Source organism: Pristiophorus japonicus, chromosome 1 (genome assembly GCF_044704955.1).
Source record: "Pristiophorus japonicus isolate sPriJap1 chromosome 1, sPriJap1.hap1, whole genome shotgun sequence".
Classification (NCBI taxonomy): domain Eukaryota; kingdom Metazoa; phylum Chordata; class Chondrichthyes; family Pristiophoridae; genus Pristiophorus; species Pristiophorus japonicus.
Genome location: NC_091977.1, coordinates 506,612,694 through 506,627,014, shown reverse-complemented (window position 1 = coordinate 506,627,014; position 14,321 = coordinate 506,612,694). Strand labels below are relative to the sequence as shown.

General features: G+C 45.6%; 1 protein-coding gene across 2 annotated transcripts in view; it reads right to left on the bottom strand.

Moving 5' to 3' along the window:
• The window catches only part of tsnare1 (T-SNARE Domain Containing 1), a 1,185,173-nt gene that overhangs the window by 608,591 nt on the left and 562,261 nt on the right, over positions 1 to 14,321 (bottom strand). For both annotated transcript variants that reach the window (XM_070876910.1, XM_070876900.1), the window contains exon 4: positions 11,524 to 11,593. In XM_070876910.1, coding sequence (XP_070733011.1) covers positions 11,524 to 11,593 — 70 coding nt within the window. The remainder of the gene's footprint in view (positions 1 to 11,523; positions 11,594 to 14,321) is intronic.

Sequence of the window (14,321 nt, the reverse complement as noted above, 5' to 3'; positions counted from 1 at the left end):
AGGTACCACACAAAAGGTTACTGCAGAAGATAAAGGTTCGCGGAGTCAGAGGAAATGTATTAGCATGGATAGAGTATTGGCTGGCTAACAGAAAGCAGAGAGTCGGGATAAATGGGTCCTTTTCGGGTTGGAAATCGGTGGTTAGTGGTGTGCCACAGGGATCGGTGCTGGGACCACAACTGTTTACAATATACATAGATGACGTGGAAGAGGGGACAGAGTGTAGTGTAACAAAATTTGCAGATGACACAAAGATTAGTGGGAAAGCGGGTTGTGTAGAGGACATAGAGCGGCTGCAAAGAGATTTAAATAGGTTAAGCGAATGGGCTAAGGTTTGGCAGATGGAATACAATGTCGGAAAGTGTGAGGTCATCCACCTTGGAAAAAAAAACAGTAAAAAGGAATATTATTTGAATGGGGAGAAATTACAACATGCTGCGGTGCAGAGGGACCTGGGGGTCCTTGTGCATGAATCCCAAAAAGTTAGTTTGCAGGTGTAGCAGGTAATCAGGAAGGCGAATGGAATGTTGGCCTTCATTGCGAGAGGGATGGAGTACAAAACCAGGGAGGTCCTGCTGCAACTGTATAGGGTATTGGTGAGGCCACACCTGGAGTACTGCATGCAGTTTTGGTCACCTTACTTAAGGAAGGATATACTAGTTTTGGAGGGGGTACAGAGACGATTCACGAGGCTGATTCCGGAGATGAGGGGGTTACCTTATGATGATAGATTGAGTAGACTGGGTCTTTACTCGTTGGAGTTCAGAAGGATGAGGGGTGATCTTATAGAAACATTTAAAATAATGAAAAGGATAGACAAGATAGAGGCAGAGAGGTTGTTTCCACTGGTCGGGGAGACTAGAACGAGGGGGCACAGCCTCAAAATACGGGGGAGCCAATTTAAAACCGAGTTGAGAACGAATTTCTTCTCCCAGAGGGTTGTGAATCTGCGGAATTCTCTGCCCAAGGAAGTAGCTGAGGCTAGCTCATTGAATGTATTCAAGTCACGGATAGATAGATTTTTAACCAATAAGGGAATTAAGGGTTAAGGGGAGCGGGCGGGAAAGTGAAGCTGAGTCCACGGCCAGATCAGCCATGATCTTGTTGAATGGCGGAGCAGGCTCGAGGGGCTAGATGGCCTACTCCTGTTCCTAATTCTTATGTTCTTATGTTCAATCAACTTGAAGGCATGTACCAAAAGCTTTGATGGTCATAGCTCTTGATGAAGACCACGGCTGTATAGGACCGGAAAAGACCAGTGTTGTACATTTGATCAGCCCGGGTGTCTAAGAACCATCACATGTCAAGATATCCGTTATATATCCCGATTCATTTTTTGGTCATATTACATCGTCCAGCAAGCCATTTCTGACACTAAAAGTGTTGTGTATCTGTAAAGATGCACTCGCATGTTCCGCCACCAGGGAGTGCATCCCCTGAAGTCCCAAGGGATCCCAGCAGCCCTTGGGAGCACTGCAGATAAGCCGGCCCCCTAAGGCCTGTTCCTCACTCTGGAGTGTCTTAATAAAGACTGAGGTCACTGTTACTTTAACCTCCCTGTGTGCAGTCCCATCTGTGTTCGGAACACAATAACTGGCGAAGAGTATACAAATCCAACGCAAAGATGCAGCAAACTGTGGGCATCCTGGATAAGTTCTCGGAGGGTGAGGACTGGGAAGCCTATGTCGAACGGTTAGACCAGTACTTTGTACCAGTAGCAGTACCAGTACAAGCTGGACGGAGAAGGAAGCGCTGCAAAAAGGAGAGCGGTCCTCCTCATGGCCTGCAGGGCACCGACCTACAGCCTCATGAAGAATCTTCTGGCTCCGGTGAAACCCACAGATAAGTCGTATGAGGAGCTGTGTACACTGGTTCGGGAGCATCTTAACCCGAGGGAGAGCGTGCTAATGGCGAGGTATCGGTTCTACACGTGCCAGCGATCTGAAGGTCAGGAAATGCGAGCTTCGTCGCCGAGCTAAGGCGACTAGCAGGACAATGTGAGTTTGATGGCCACCTGGAGCAAATGCTCAGAGACTTTTTTGTACTGGGCATTGGCCACAAGACCAGCCTACGAAAACTTTTGACTGGAGAGACACCGACCCTCAGTAAGACCATTGCAAGAGCACAGGCGTTTATGTCCACCAGTGATAACACCAAACAAATCTCTCAGCACACAAGTGCTAGCAATGTTCATAAATTAACTGGAACTGTGTTTGTGAGCAAAAATGTACAGGGCAGAAACCACGAGTCTACAACTGCCAGCAGGCTTCAGGTGACCCAGATGACTCAGAGTCCACAACAAAGGATGAATGCAAGGCAATTCACACCTTGTTGGCATTGTGGAGGCTTCCATTCAGTCTATTCATGCCGCTTCAAAGGGTATGTTTTCAAGAGCTGTGGAACAATGGGGCACCTCCAAAACCTGCTAACAAACTCGTGGCAGAGGAAGATTGGTCCATGGTGGATCAAAGCAATTTCAAGCCTCAGAGAGAGGAGCCAGATGCTGAAGTACACGAGGTGCACACATTTTTGATGAAATGTCCACCTATAATGCTAAACGTAAAATTGAATGGCTTACCCGTAGCCACGGAACTGGACACTGGTGCTAGCCAATCCATCATGAGTAAAAAGATGTTTGAGAGACTGTGGTGCAACAAGGCACTCAGACCAGCCCTGAGCCCCATCCACATGAAACTGAGAACATACACCAAAGAGCTCATCACTGTCCTGGGCAGCGCTATGGTCAAGGTCACCTACGAGGGCACGGTGTATGAACTGCCACTCTGGATTGTCCCGGGCAATGGCCCCACACTGCTTGGAAGGAGCTGGCTGGGCAAAATCCGCTGGAACTGGCATGACATCCGAGCACTATCACATGTTGATGAGGCCTCATGTACCCAGGTTCTTAACAAATTTCCTTCCCTTTTTGAGCCAGGCATTGGAAACTTTTCCAGGACGAAGGTGCGGATCCACTTGGTCCCAGAGACACGACCCATTCACCACAAGGCGCGAGCGGTACCTCACATGATGAGGGAGAGATTGCAAATCAAGCTGGACAGGCTGCAATGCGAGGGCATCATCTCCCCAGTGGAATTCAGCAAGTGGGCCAGCCCAATTGTTCCAGTCCTGAAAAGTGATGGCACGGTCAGGATTTGCAGCGATTATAAAGTAACGATTAATCGTTTCTCGCTACAGAACCAATACCCGCTACCGAAAGAAGACGACCTATTTGCAACGCTGGCAGGAGGGAAGACGTTCACCAAGCTCGACCTGACTTCGGCCTACATGATGCAGGAGCTGGAGTCGTCTTCGAAGGGCTTCACCTGCATCAACACGCACAAGGGACTGTTTCATCTCCAACAGATGCCCGTTTAGAATTCAGTCGCCTGCAGCGATCCTCCAGAGAAACATGGAGAGCCTACTCAAGTCGGTACCACGCATGGTGCTTTTTCAGGACGACATATTGATCACGGGTCGGGACACCGTTGAGCACCTACAAAACCTGGAGGAGGTCCTCCAGCGACTGCATCGCGTAGGGCTGCGGCTGAAGAGGTCGAAATGCGTCTTCATGGCAACAGAAGTGGAGTTTTTGTGGAGAAAGATCGCAGCGGATGTCATTCGGCCCACAGACGCCAAGACAGAGGCTATCAGGAACGCGCCCAGGCCACAGAACGTCACGGAGCTGCGGTCGTTCCTGGGACTCCTCAACTATTTTGGTGACTTCCTACCGGAGTTACGCAACCTCTTAGAGCCCCTACATGTGTTATTGCGTAAAGGTGAGAACTGGGTATGGGGAAAAATCCAAGTAATTGCTTTTGAGAAAGCCAGAAACATTTTATGCTCCAACAAGCTGCTTGTATTGTATAACCCATGTAAAAGATTCGTGCTAGCATGTGATGCATCGTCGTACGGAGTCAGGTGTGTATTACAACAAGCTAACATTGTGGGGAAGTTGCAACCTGTCGCTTATGCCTCCAAGAGCTTATCTAAGGCAGAGAGGGCCTACAGCATGGTTGAGAAAGAGGCATTAGCATGTGTCTTCGGGGTAAAGAAAATGCATCAGTACCTGTTTGGCCTCAAATTTGAGCTGGAAAGCGATCACAAGCCCCTCATATCCCTGTTCGCTGAAAACAAGGGAATAAATACTAATGCCTCAGCCCGCATACAAAGACAGGCACTCGCACTATCAGCATATAACTATAACATCCGCCACAGGCCAGGCACCGAGAACTGTGCGGATGCTCTCAGTTGGCTACCATTGCCCACCACAGGGGTGGAAATGGCGCAGCCTGCAAACTTGTTGATGGTGGCGCAGCCCGCAGACTTGTTGATGGTCATGGAAGTGTTTGAAAATGATAAATCACATGTCATGGCCCACCAGATTCGGACTTGGACCAGCCAAGATCCTCTGCTGTCCCGAGTAAAAAACTGTGCATTTCATGGGAGCTGGGCCAGCATCCCCATTGAAATGCAAGAGCCAATCAAGCCGTTCAAGTGGCGAAAGGACGAGCTGTCCATTCAGGCAGACTGCCTGTTGTGGGGTAACCGCGTAGTGCTACCCAAAATGGGCAGGGAGACGTTCATCTCAGATCTCCACAGCACACACCCGGGTATAGTAATGATGAAAGCGATAGCCAAATCCCACGTGTGGTGGCCCGGTATTGACTCTGACTTAGAGTCCTGTGTACGGCAATGCAGCGTGTGTACTCAGTTGAGCAACGCGCCCAGAGAGGCACCACTATCTTTGTGGTCCTGGCCCTCCAGATCATGGTCAAGGATTCATGTCGACTATGTGGGCCCGTTTCTCGGTAAAATGTTTCTGATGGTGGTGGATGCTTTTTCAAAATGGATTGAATGTGAAATAATGTCGGGAAGCACCGCCACCGCCACCACTGAAAGCCTGAGGGCCATGTTTGCCATCCACGGCCTGCCTGACATACTGGTCAGTGACAACGGGCCCATGTTTCACCAGTGCCGAATTTAAAGAATTCATGACCCGCAATGGGTTCAAACATGTCACCTCAGCCCCGTTTAAACCAGGCTCCAATGGGCAGGCAGAGCGGGCAGTACAAACAATCAAACAGAGCCTTAAACGAGTCACAGAAGGCTCACCCCAAACCCGCCTGTCCCGAGTACTGCTCAGCTACCGCATGAGACCCCACTCGCTCACAGGGGTGTCCCCAGCTGAGCTACTCATGAAAAGGACACTTAAAACCAGACTCTCACTGGTTCACCCCAACCTCATGATCAGGTAGAGAGTAGGCGGGAGCAACAAAATGTAAATGATGGTCGCGCCACTGTGTCACGGGAAATTGATCTGAATGACTATGTATGTGCTAAACTATCGACATGGTCCCAAGTGGATCGCGGGCATGGTGATAGCTAAAGAAGGGAGCAGGGTGTTTGTAGTCAAACTATTGACAATGGACAAATTTGCAGAAAGCACCTGGACCAAACGAGACTGTGGTTCAGTCTGCCCTGAACAACCCAGAGCAGACACCACCTTTTTCGAGCCCACAACACACACCCAAAAGATCAACGACACCACGCCAGACCAAGAAATTGAACCCATCACACCCAACAGCCCAGCAAGGCCAGGCTCACCCAGCATCCATGCAGGGCCAACAACACGCCAGCCCAGCGAGGGCACAACCAACACACAAGAACAGACATTTGTATCGAGGCAGTCCACCATGGAAAGAAAGGCTCCTGACCACCTCACCTTGTAAATAGTTTTCACTTTGACTTTGGGGGGGGAGGGGGAGCGGGGGGGGTGATGTTGTGTATCTGTAAAGCATGCACTCCCATGTTCCGCCACTAGGGAGTTCATCCCCTGAAGTCCCAAGGGATCCCAGCACCCCTTGGGAGCACTGTATATAAGCCGGCCCCTGAGGCCTGTTCCTCACTCTGGAGTGTCTTAATAAAGACTGAGGTCACTGTTACTTTAACCACCCTGTGTGCAGTCTCATCTGTGTTAGGAACACAACAAAAAGCCTCCCTGTTAATTTCACAGTTGTTTATACAAACAATATTAGCTATCTCTTAGGTTTGCCATACTATGGCTCCAGGCTTAATTAAGATATTTAGTGCCTGTCGAGATAAATTCAAGTTGCTGTCTGTGCAAGTCCTTTGTCTGAGCATCTGTGCAATTTTTGCTTTCCCAGTGTTTCAATATTAACCCTTTGAGTTTTCAGTTGTACGGTTCAGAGGGCCACTTCCCTACACAATTCGCATCCAATATTCATATGTTAGTGTAGTGGTGAGGAGTGGGAACACGAGTTGACTTTTTCCCCTGCTAATGGCGCAAAGACCAATGCCATCCTCGTCAAATTCAGCACAAAACCAAGACGTTTCCTGTTCTCTATAGCTCCTTGCATATCAGCCACTCCCTTGACTGCCAATTCAGTAATCTGTTTTTATTTAATGTCTCAGAAGTGATCCAGCTTTGAAATGTAATATAAACTTAGCTAATGAAAAAAAATTATCTGCAAAGTGAAGCGGAATGAAAACGGTATGCAGTTTAGCCAGAAAGGCTGATGGTCTGTAGGCTTCACCAGGGCAGGTTTTTAAATAAAGCAAACTTGACCTTTTCTGCTACCATGCTGCATTGTGACTTGTAACACAAACCAAATCTGCAGTTACATCACATCACCATTACTGCCACAGTTAAAAGTAGCGACAGGTTCATAACTTAATCCATAATTCGGCAATATTAGTTCAGCTAGCAACGATTAAGTCTGCACTTCAACTTCTGTATACAAAGGACAGAGACCCAGGTGATTTTAGTTACGCAATGATCACACAACCGTGTTTTTTTCCTCACCTTTTAACACTTCCACCTCTCCTGAACATAGGAACATTAGGAACAGGAGCCGGCCATTCAGTCCCTCAAGCTTGCCCCGCTATCCAATTCGATAATGGCTGATCTACACCTGAAGTCCATGTTCATTGTTACCAGGGCTCTAATGGTTAGTTTATGAGCAACAATTACATAAACTACGCTTGTATTCCCTGGAATATAAAAGATTAAGGGTTGATTTGATTGAGGGCTTCAGGATTTTGAAAGGAATTGATGAGGTAGATGGAGAGAAACTTTTTCCACTGGTGCGGGAGTCTAGGACAAGGAACATAACCTTAAACTCAAAGCCAGGCCATTCAGGATACAAGTTAGAAAAAAACTTCTTCAGACATCCCTTGATACCCCTGCCGAACAAAAATCTATCCATCTGAGTCTTGAAAGCTCCAATTGTCACAATGTCCACAACCTTTTTTTTCGGGGAGGAGGTGCCGGGGGCGGGGGGTGGGGGGTATCGGGGTGGCAGAGAGTTCCAGATTTGTACTACTGAAAGTGCTGATACTTGCTCAGCTACAATTCCACAACTCCTGGTTGCCATCCAGCACCACAACCCCCTTGAGTGGCCCTTCTTCATGCATATGAATTCCACAGTTAAGCTAAGGAACCATGAGGGAAAACAAATCTTCTTAACACCCCCAAAAGCACTTCACAGAGAAATACTCCTGCATTATGTATCAGTGCAGCAGCTGAAGGAACATTGATAATAAAATGAGGAGGTAGACATTTATTGGCTTCTAATATGACCACAAGAAATAAAGCTGAGTGCCTGAATCAAATGAAATTCAGAAATCTACCATTTTTTCACTTTATTTCTATCCATTATTTTTAAATCTAATCTGTCGAGCTGAAAATCTTGCTCTTGTTAACTCAGCCTTGAACCCTGTGACCAAACTCATTTCAAAGTGTGCAGTGAAAGCCAATGAAAGTAGCTGAAGAGACAACAATACCGTCGAGCAATGAGCAGCCTGTGAGTTCTCTGGTCTCACTGCATGCGACAAAATGTCATGGACTATTCGCAGGAGCATTATATTAACGAGAGAATAGTCCCACAAATATGGGAGGGGGGACGAAAAAGTTACTCGTTCACAAACATAGAGCCCTTCGAGCCTGCACCACTATTCAATATGATCATGGCTGATCATGCAACTTCAGTACCCCACTCCCGCCTTCTCTCCATACCTCCTGATCCCCTTCACCGTAAGGGTGTAAGGTTCGAAAATCCACGGCCGCAGTTTATTGGAACACCTTAAGGACAAGAAAACTAAGATGGGATCGTCCTATACATTTTAAATTAACATTTTTGGCCAAGTAAAATCCTCAGACCAGGCAGGCTGGGAAACGTGTGGGCGGATACAGACATTGTGGAGTCTGGGCTCAGAAGCGAGACAGAGGCACTGGCCAATGGGGGAAAAGTGCATTCTGGCAGGCCAATCAGGGATCGAGTCGGGCCTGAAGCAGGGAAATCCTCAACCAATGGGGACTACCCGGCCCAGTTCGAAAATATGACTCACCCCTAATCAAAGTATGAATGTGGACCATCATCTACCTAATTAGGGACAGTGGATAATAGCCCTGAGATCACTGCGGTGATGGCCCATCAAAGGGGAGGTCCAAACCGATTGACTCCCAGGACTGTTACAATGGACCAGCAGACTTTGACGCACCAACATGCACTGAAACAATATCCCTGTCCTCACACCTACCTGTACCTGTGACATCTCTGATTAAATATTCAAAACTATCTCCCCGCCCAAACTTACACAATGGACCACTAACTGAGTTTGGGCGCGAAAAGGCCAGAACTAAATTGGATACAAATATAGGAGCTATGGATCCACCGAGAGGAAAGAAGCAGCTGGAGCAGTAGGAGGCGTCGTCGAGGAGCAGTAGCAATCACAGACAGACAGAAACCCAGAGAGAACGGAGACGGACTGTTACCGGCTGGGAAACCTACCATCGAACGGGCCCTGGACTCGACTTGTGTGCAGAATATACAACCCAACTACCGAGAGGCCCAAAATCGTCTCAAGAAGCTGAGCCGCACACCAAACAACACTCCGAGGCCAACCAGTTGAAGAACCGGAGACCGAAGTAAATGGGAGAGGCAACTTTCACTCCAGCTACCCCGTAAATCAATGATCCTAAGTCTAAAAAAAATAACTGTCAAAAAGGATCGTAAGTATTATCCTGGGGTTTCTTTTCCCAACTGTCAGCCTAGGTCAGTCAAGTAAAAAGGGAGGTGGGGGTGGTGTTGGAAATGTCTTGTAAAGATAAAATTGTGTAAGGTTTTCGTTGTGTCCATTTCTTCCCATAGGTTTTCATAGTTTATAAGTGTGTGTCAGATATGTGTTTAGATAAAGTTTGACCTAGTTGGAAACTTACCATGGTTAATAAATTGGACTTACCCGTTTTTTTTTCGTTCCAAGGACCACTTGTCTCTGAGTGTTTTGTTTTCCCTTGTGGAAGCTCATAATCCACCAAAATTCTGAGGTTAGAACCAGATAGGGGTGCTAGGGCACTTCGAAACTGCCAGTTTAGTGGTCAGCGAACCATAAGCTGCTGGACCGTCCCCAAGAAGGGGCAGAGAGGCCCAATATACCAACAGCCACCAAAGACCCCCGTAATTTGGCAGAGCAAAAACCCCCTACAAGGGCCACATCAACTCCCCCTTGAATATATCCAACGAACTGGATACAACAACTTTCTGTGGTCGAGAATTCCACAGGTTCACCACTCTCTGGGTGAAAAAGTTTCTCCTCATCTCGGTCCTATATGGCTTACCCCTTCTCCTTAGACTGTGACCCCTGGGAAAAGTAAGGGAAGAAATGTATCCCAGTCAGTAATAGCTAGGCAAGTGTTGGCTGTTGCTCGGAACCAGAAAGTGCACTGCGATAAAGAAACCCAGTCTGGCACAGCTGGAAGCCAATAATGAATGCCAGAAGCAAATCACACATTAATCTGATACCAATGTGATAGGATATAATACATTCAAGATGTATCCTTCCTAGGTGAACTAAGCTAAGCTCAACCCAACAGACGTAGTGCCAGGTCCAAAAAATATACTGAGCTATAGCCAACTATCCAACTGAAAAACCTGGCTCAGCACCAATAAAATAAATGTTCAGCACATCGAGAGCAAGTACTGCCGTTTTCTGAACTGGTCAGAATTGAGGACAATGAGGGATTTACTTTACAAGACTTGTTTTAGGGTCCCTAAAGCGTGTTTGCTGCCCTTGCTATTTCAAATATGCTCACGCCAGAACTGCATCCATCAACTGAAAAGTTAAATAGATTCTGAGAAAACTGCACAATGATTTTTTTTTAAACTATAATGTTATTACTTTTTCAGATGAATTTAATTGTATTTGGGGGGGGGAAAAAATTAGTAGAACAAGTAAACCTTTAATCAGCACATTCACTTTTATCCCCAAGAAAACAGGATATCCATAGGGAGGCTCTGCTTATCAGACTTAGCCTCAGAAAGCTGCATTAAACAATTTATTTCAAACATAAACCTAAAAGCATTGATCATTACCAGGTGTTAATAAACAACTACCTTTAAAATGGATAATAATGGATGTTTGGCATGAAGTTGCAAGGCACTTTTCAATCTCGGATGTCTCAACTCCACGAGTGGGTTACAGACATCTCGAGACTTTCCACTTCAGATTAGAAGCTTCTGAGCTCATTTGAATTAGCATTTGTTATTTGTTTGTTGCAGCAATACGTATTAAAAAATTGGCCACAATGCCCAATTGACTCAATTGGTAAATTTACTGCCCCGTGTGAAACAAAGTTATACAGAATGGGGGAGCCCCAACGTGCAACTGAGTTACGCAGACCAGGAAGGGTGGTACAGGGTATAGTGACATTGAGTTATACAGACCAGGAATGTGTCAGTGTCAAACTATCACTGGTCTGTACGGAATTCGCTGATCTCAGCCAGATGGAGATGGGACCCTACAATTAGTCTCTGCATACTGGGGGGGTTGGGGGCGGGGGATTAGTAAGGTTCCTTCTTTTGATTAATATCTAGTGACTGTCCTTGTAAATAAGCATGTGAGGACATTTTGTAAAAGTCAACCTCATTTCCGAAGGCTCAAATATCCTGTCAAAATTCGCCAGCTGAAGTTCACACATCCAATCTTAGAGTACTATTCATCGTCAATAACTGGAAGAAGTGGAAGAGAAAAATAATTCAATTCCTACTCACTCAGCTTTGATAAGAACATTTGTAGCAAACCAAAATAAATGAATACTAATAAAAAGTTACTTCCCTTGGCCTAACCTATAGAACAATTCATTCATCTTTATTATGAGGTGCTTGCATTTTGTCAGCCTGTCCCAAGCATAATCAGTTTGAACATATTAAAATAAGCGACATTTCTATATTCAAGAATAAATTGTCCTCTGTTTCATCCCTCAGCTCTATAGCTAAATGCCCTTGACAAAAAAAGACAAAATTAGTTTTGAGTTTCATATTATGATGGGATTAGGAAGTCTCAGTTACATCTGATGATCTTTCTCAGCCCAGTTTTACAGTGGTGAATCGATGACCATTTTGTATGTGTCCATTATTCAGAGATATAAAATTACACAACGCGGTTCAAGCATAACAGCAAAGTCATTAGTCTTTTCATAAAAATCTATATCAAAAAGTGACTCACAGTCCATCTCTAAGCTCTTGTGTGTCATTAGGTGTCCCCAGAGCTTGCAAACTCTTCTCTAAGGAAGTCACTGCAAAGAAAAGGTGAGGATTAATGAGAATGAGGTTGAAACATTGGCCTATTGAAAGGTCAGGTTCTTCCATGAAAATGCAGCATTTTTATTTTTGCATGATCCAGGAAAGATTTATTGATGCAATAAATCTGAAAGCAATAAATTTTGCATTTCCAATCTGATAACCATATTGCTATGCACAGAAATGGAGGGTAGAAGGCAAAGGTTGAAAAGTATAGATGGATGAATATTCTAGTTTTGCTGGATTCAAATTGGCGATCAGGGAGTATTTATATGGAATTGAACTGTCTTGTTTTAGCATTCCTATTAGCCAGCCTAGAAGGGATTTTTTTTTTAAAATAACGCCCATCTCCCAATCCACGACACATCCGAGCTAACATCATTAACCTAATCCTCACAAATCATTGCCTTTGTGTCATTATTCCAGTGTCTTTAGAATATTGCCTTTTTTGTGGTTATTTACGATGATATAATTGAGGTATTTAAGGTGAATAAAGAATTTGATAGGGTAGATCAAGAAAAACGGTTTCCTCTGATTAGGGAGTAAGGAGCAAAGGAAACATTTCTTCATACAAAGGGTAGTGCAAATCTGGAAGTCTCTACCCAAAAGGCTGTTGAGGCTCAGTCAATTGAAAAAGGTCAAAACTAAAATGGGTAACGTTTTGTTTGGCAAGGGTTTTAAATGTTATGGACTTAAGGCAGCTAAGTGGCGTTAAGATACCGATCAGCCATGATCTAATTGAATGGCGGAACAGGCTCGAGGGGCTGAATGCCCTACTTTTAACACAAAGGCAAAATACTGTGGATGCTGGAATTTGAAATATGAACAGAAAATGCTGGAAAATCTCAGCAGATCAGGTAGCATCTGTGGAGAAAGAAACAGAGTTAACGTTTCAGGTTGATGACCTTTCGTTAGAACTGGAAAATATGAAGAGATGCAACGGATTTTAAGCAATTGCAGAGGAAAGGAAAGAGGGGAGGGGAGGAAAGGAGGAAAGGGAAGGTCTGTGGATAGGGTGGAGGACAGGAGGGTTTAAATGACAAAAAGGATGATGGGACAAGGCAAAAGGAGCTGGTAATGGGGCAAGTAAGTGAAGAGATGGCTCTAGAGGAGCTGTGAATGGCAACAGCAAAATCATTACCAGCACTTGCTGTGCAGAAAAATGGCAGCAATGGTTATGATCTGAAATTGTTGAACTCAGTGTTGAGGTCAGAAGGCAGTAAAGTGCCTAATCAAAAGATGAGGTGCTGTTCTTCGAGCTTCATTGAAACAGTGTAGTAGGCCGAGGACACAGAGTGGGAGTGGGACGGAAAATTAAAATGGTGTGCGAACGGAAGCTCAGGGTCACGCTTGCGGACGAAACAGAGGTGTTCAGCAAAACGATTACCCAATTTGCTTTTGGTCTCCCCAATGAAGAGGAGACCACATCGAGAGCAGCGGCTACAGTGGACCAAATTGAAAGAAGTACTGTACTAGTAAATTGTTGTTTCACCTGGAAGGAGTGTTTGAGACCCTGGACAGTGAGAAGGGAGGAGGTGAAAGGGCAGGTGTTGCATCTCCTGCACTTGCACTGGAAGGATCTGTGGGAAGGGAACGGGGGTTGGGGTTAATTGAAGAGTGAATCATGTAGTTGTGGAGGGAACGGTCCCTTTGGAATTCTGAAAGGGTTGGGGAGGGGAAGATGTGTTTGGTGGTGGCATCACGCTGGAGGTGGCGGAAATGGCAGACGATGCTCCGCTGAATGTGGAGGCCGGTGAGGGTGGAAGCTGAGGACAAGGTATTGTGCTTCTGTGAGGGAGGGAAAGGGATGAGAGCAGAAATGGGGGAACTGAGGCCTACTTTCAAAATGTTTAGATATTCTTATATTCATTTGAGTGAATCCTTTCCCCTTTTCTCCCTTTTTTCTCTGTACTTCACTTTTTTGATAAATATAATTTCCTTTTAGATTCACATTTGTTTAGTCTGAGCTTGTTGATTCTCAGGTATGTATTTAACCTGTATGCTCAGCATCATTCCTTTAAAGGCGTTCCAATTTTCCTTTAAGTTGTTGAACAACTTCCCACAATCAACGTATTTGAGCCAGCCCTTTTAAATGTATATACCTAGCTCATCTCGGGAATTTCTGAATCCCACATCACAACTGGATTTAGTTGCACCGTGGTCGCTGTGTTCAGGGATGTCCCAGCCATGCCACGAAGCGGAAATAGAAACATAGACAGAGAAAATAGGTGCAGGAGGAGGCCATTCGGCCCTTTGAGCCTGCACCGCCATTCAATGAGTTCATGGCTGAACATGCAACCTCAGTACCCCATTCCTGCTTTCTCGCCATACCCCTTGATCCCCCTAGTAGTAAGCACTATATCTAACTCCTTTTTGAATATATTTGGTGAATTGGCCTCAACAACTTTCTGTGGTAGAGAATTCCACAGGTTCACCACTCTCTGGGTGAAGAAGTTTCTCCTCATCTCAGTCCTAAATGGCTTACCCGTTATCCTTAGACTGTGACCCCTGGTTCTGGACTTCCCCAACATTGGGAACATTCTTCCTGCATCTAACCTGTCGAAACCCGTCAGAATTTTAAACGTTTCTATGAGATCCCCTCTCATTCTTTTGAACTCCAGTGAATACAAGCCCAGTTGATCCAGTCTTTCTTGATATGTCAGTCCCGCCATCCCAGGAATCAGTCTGGTGAACCTTCGCTGCACTCCCTCAATAGCAAGAATG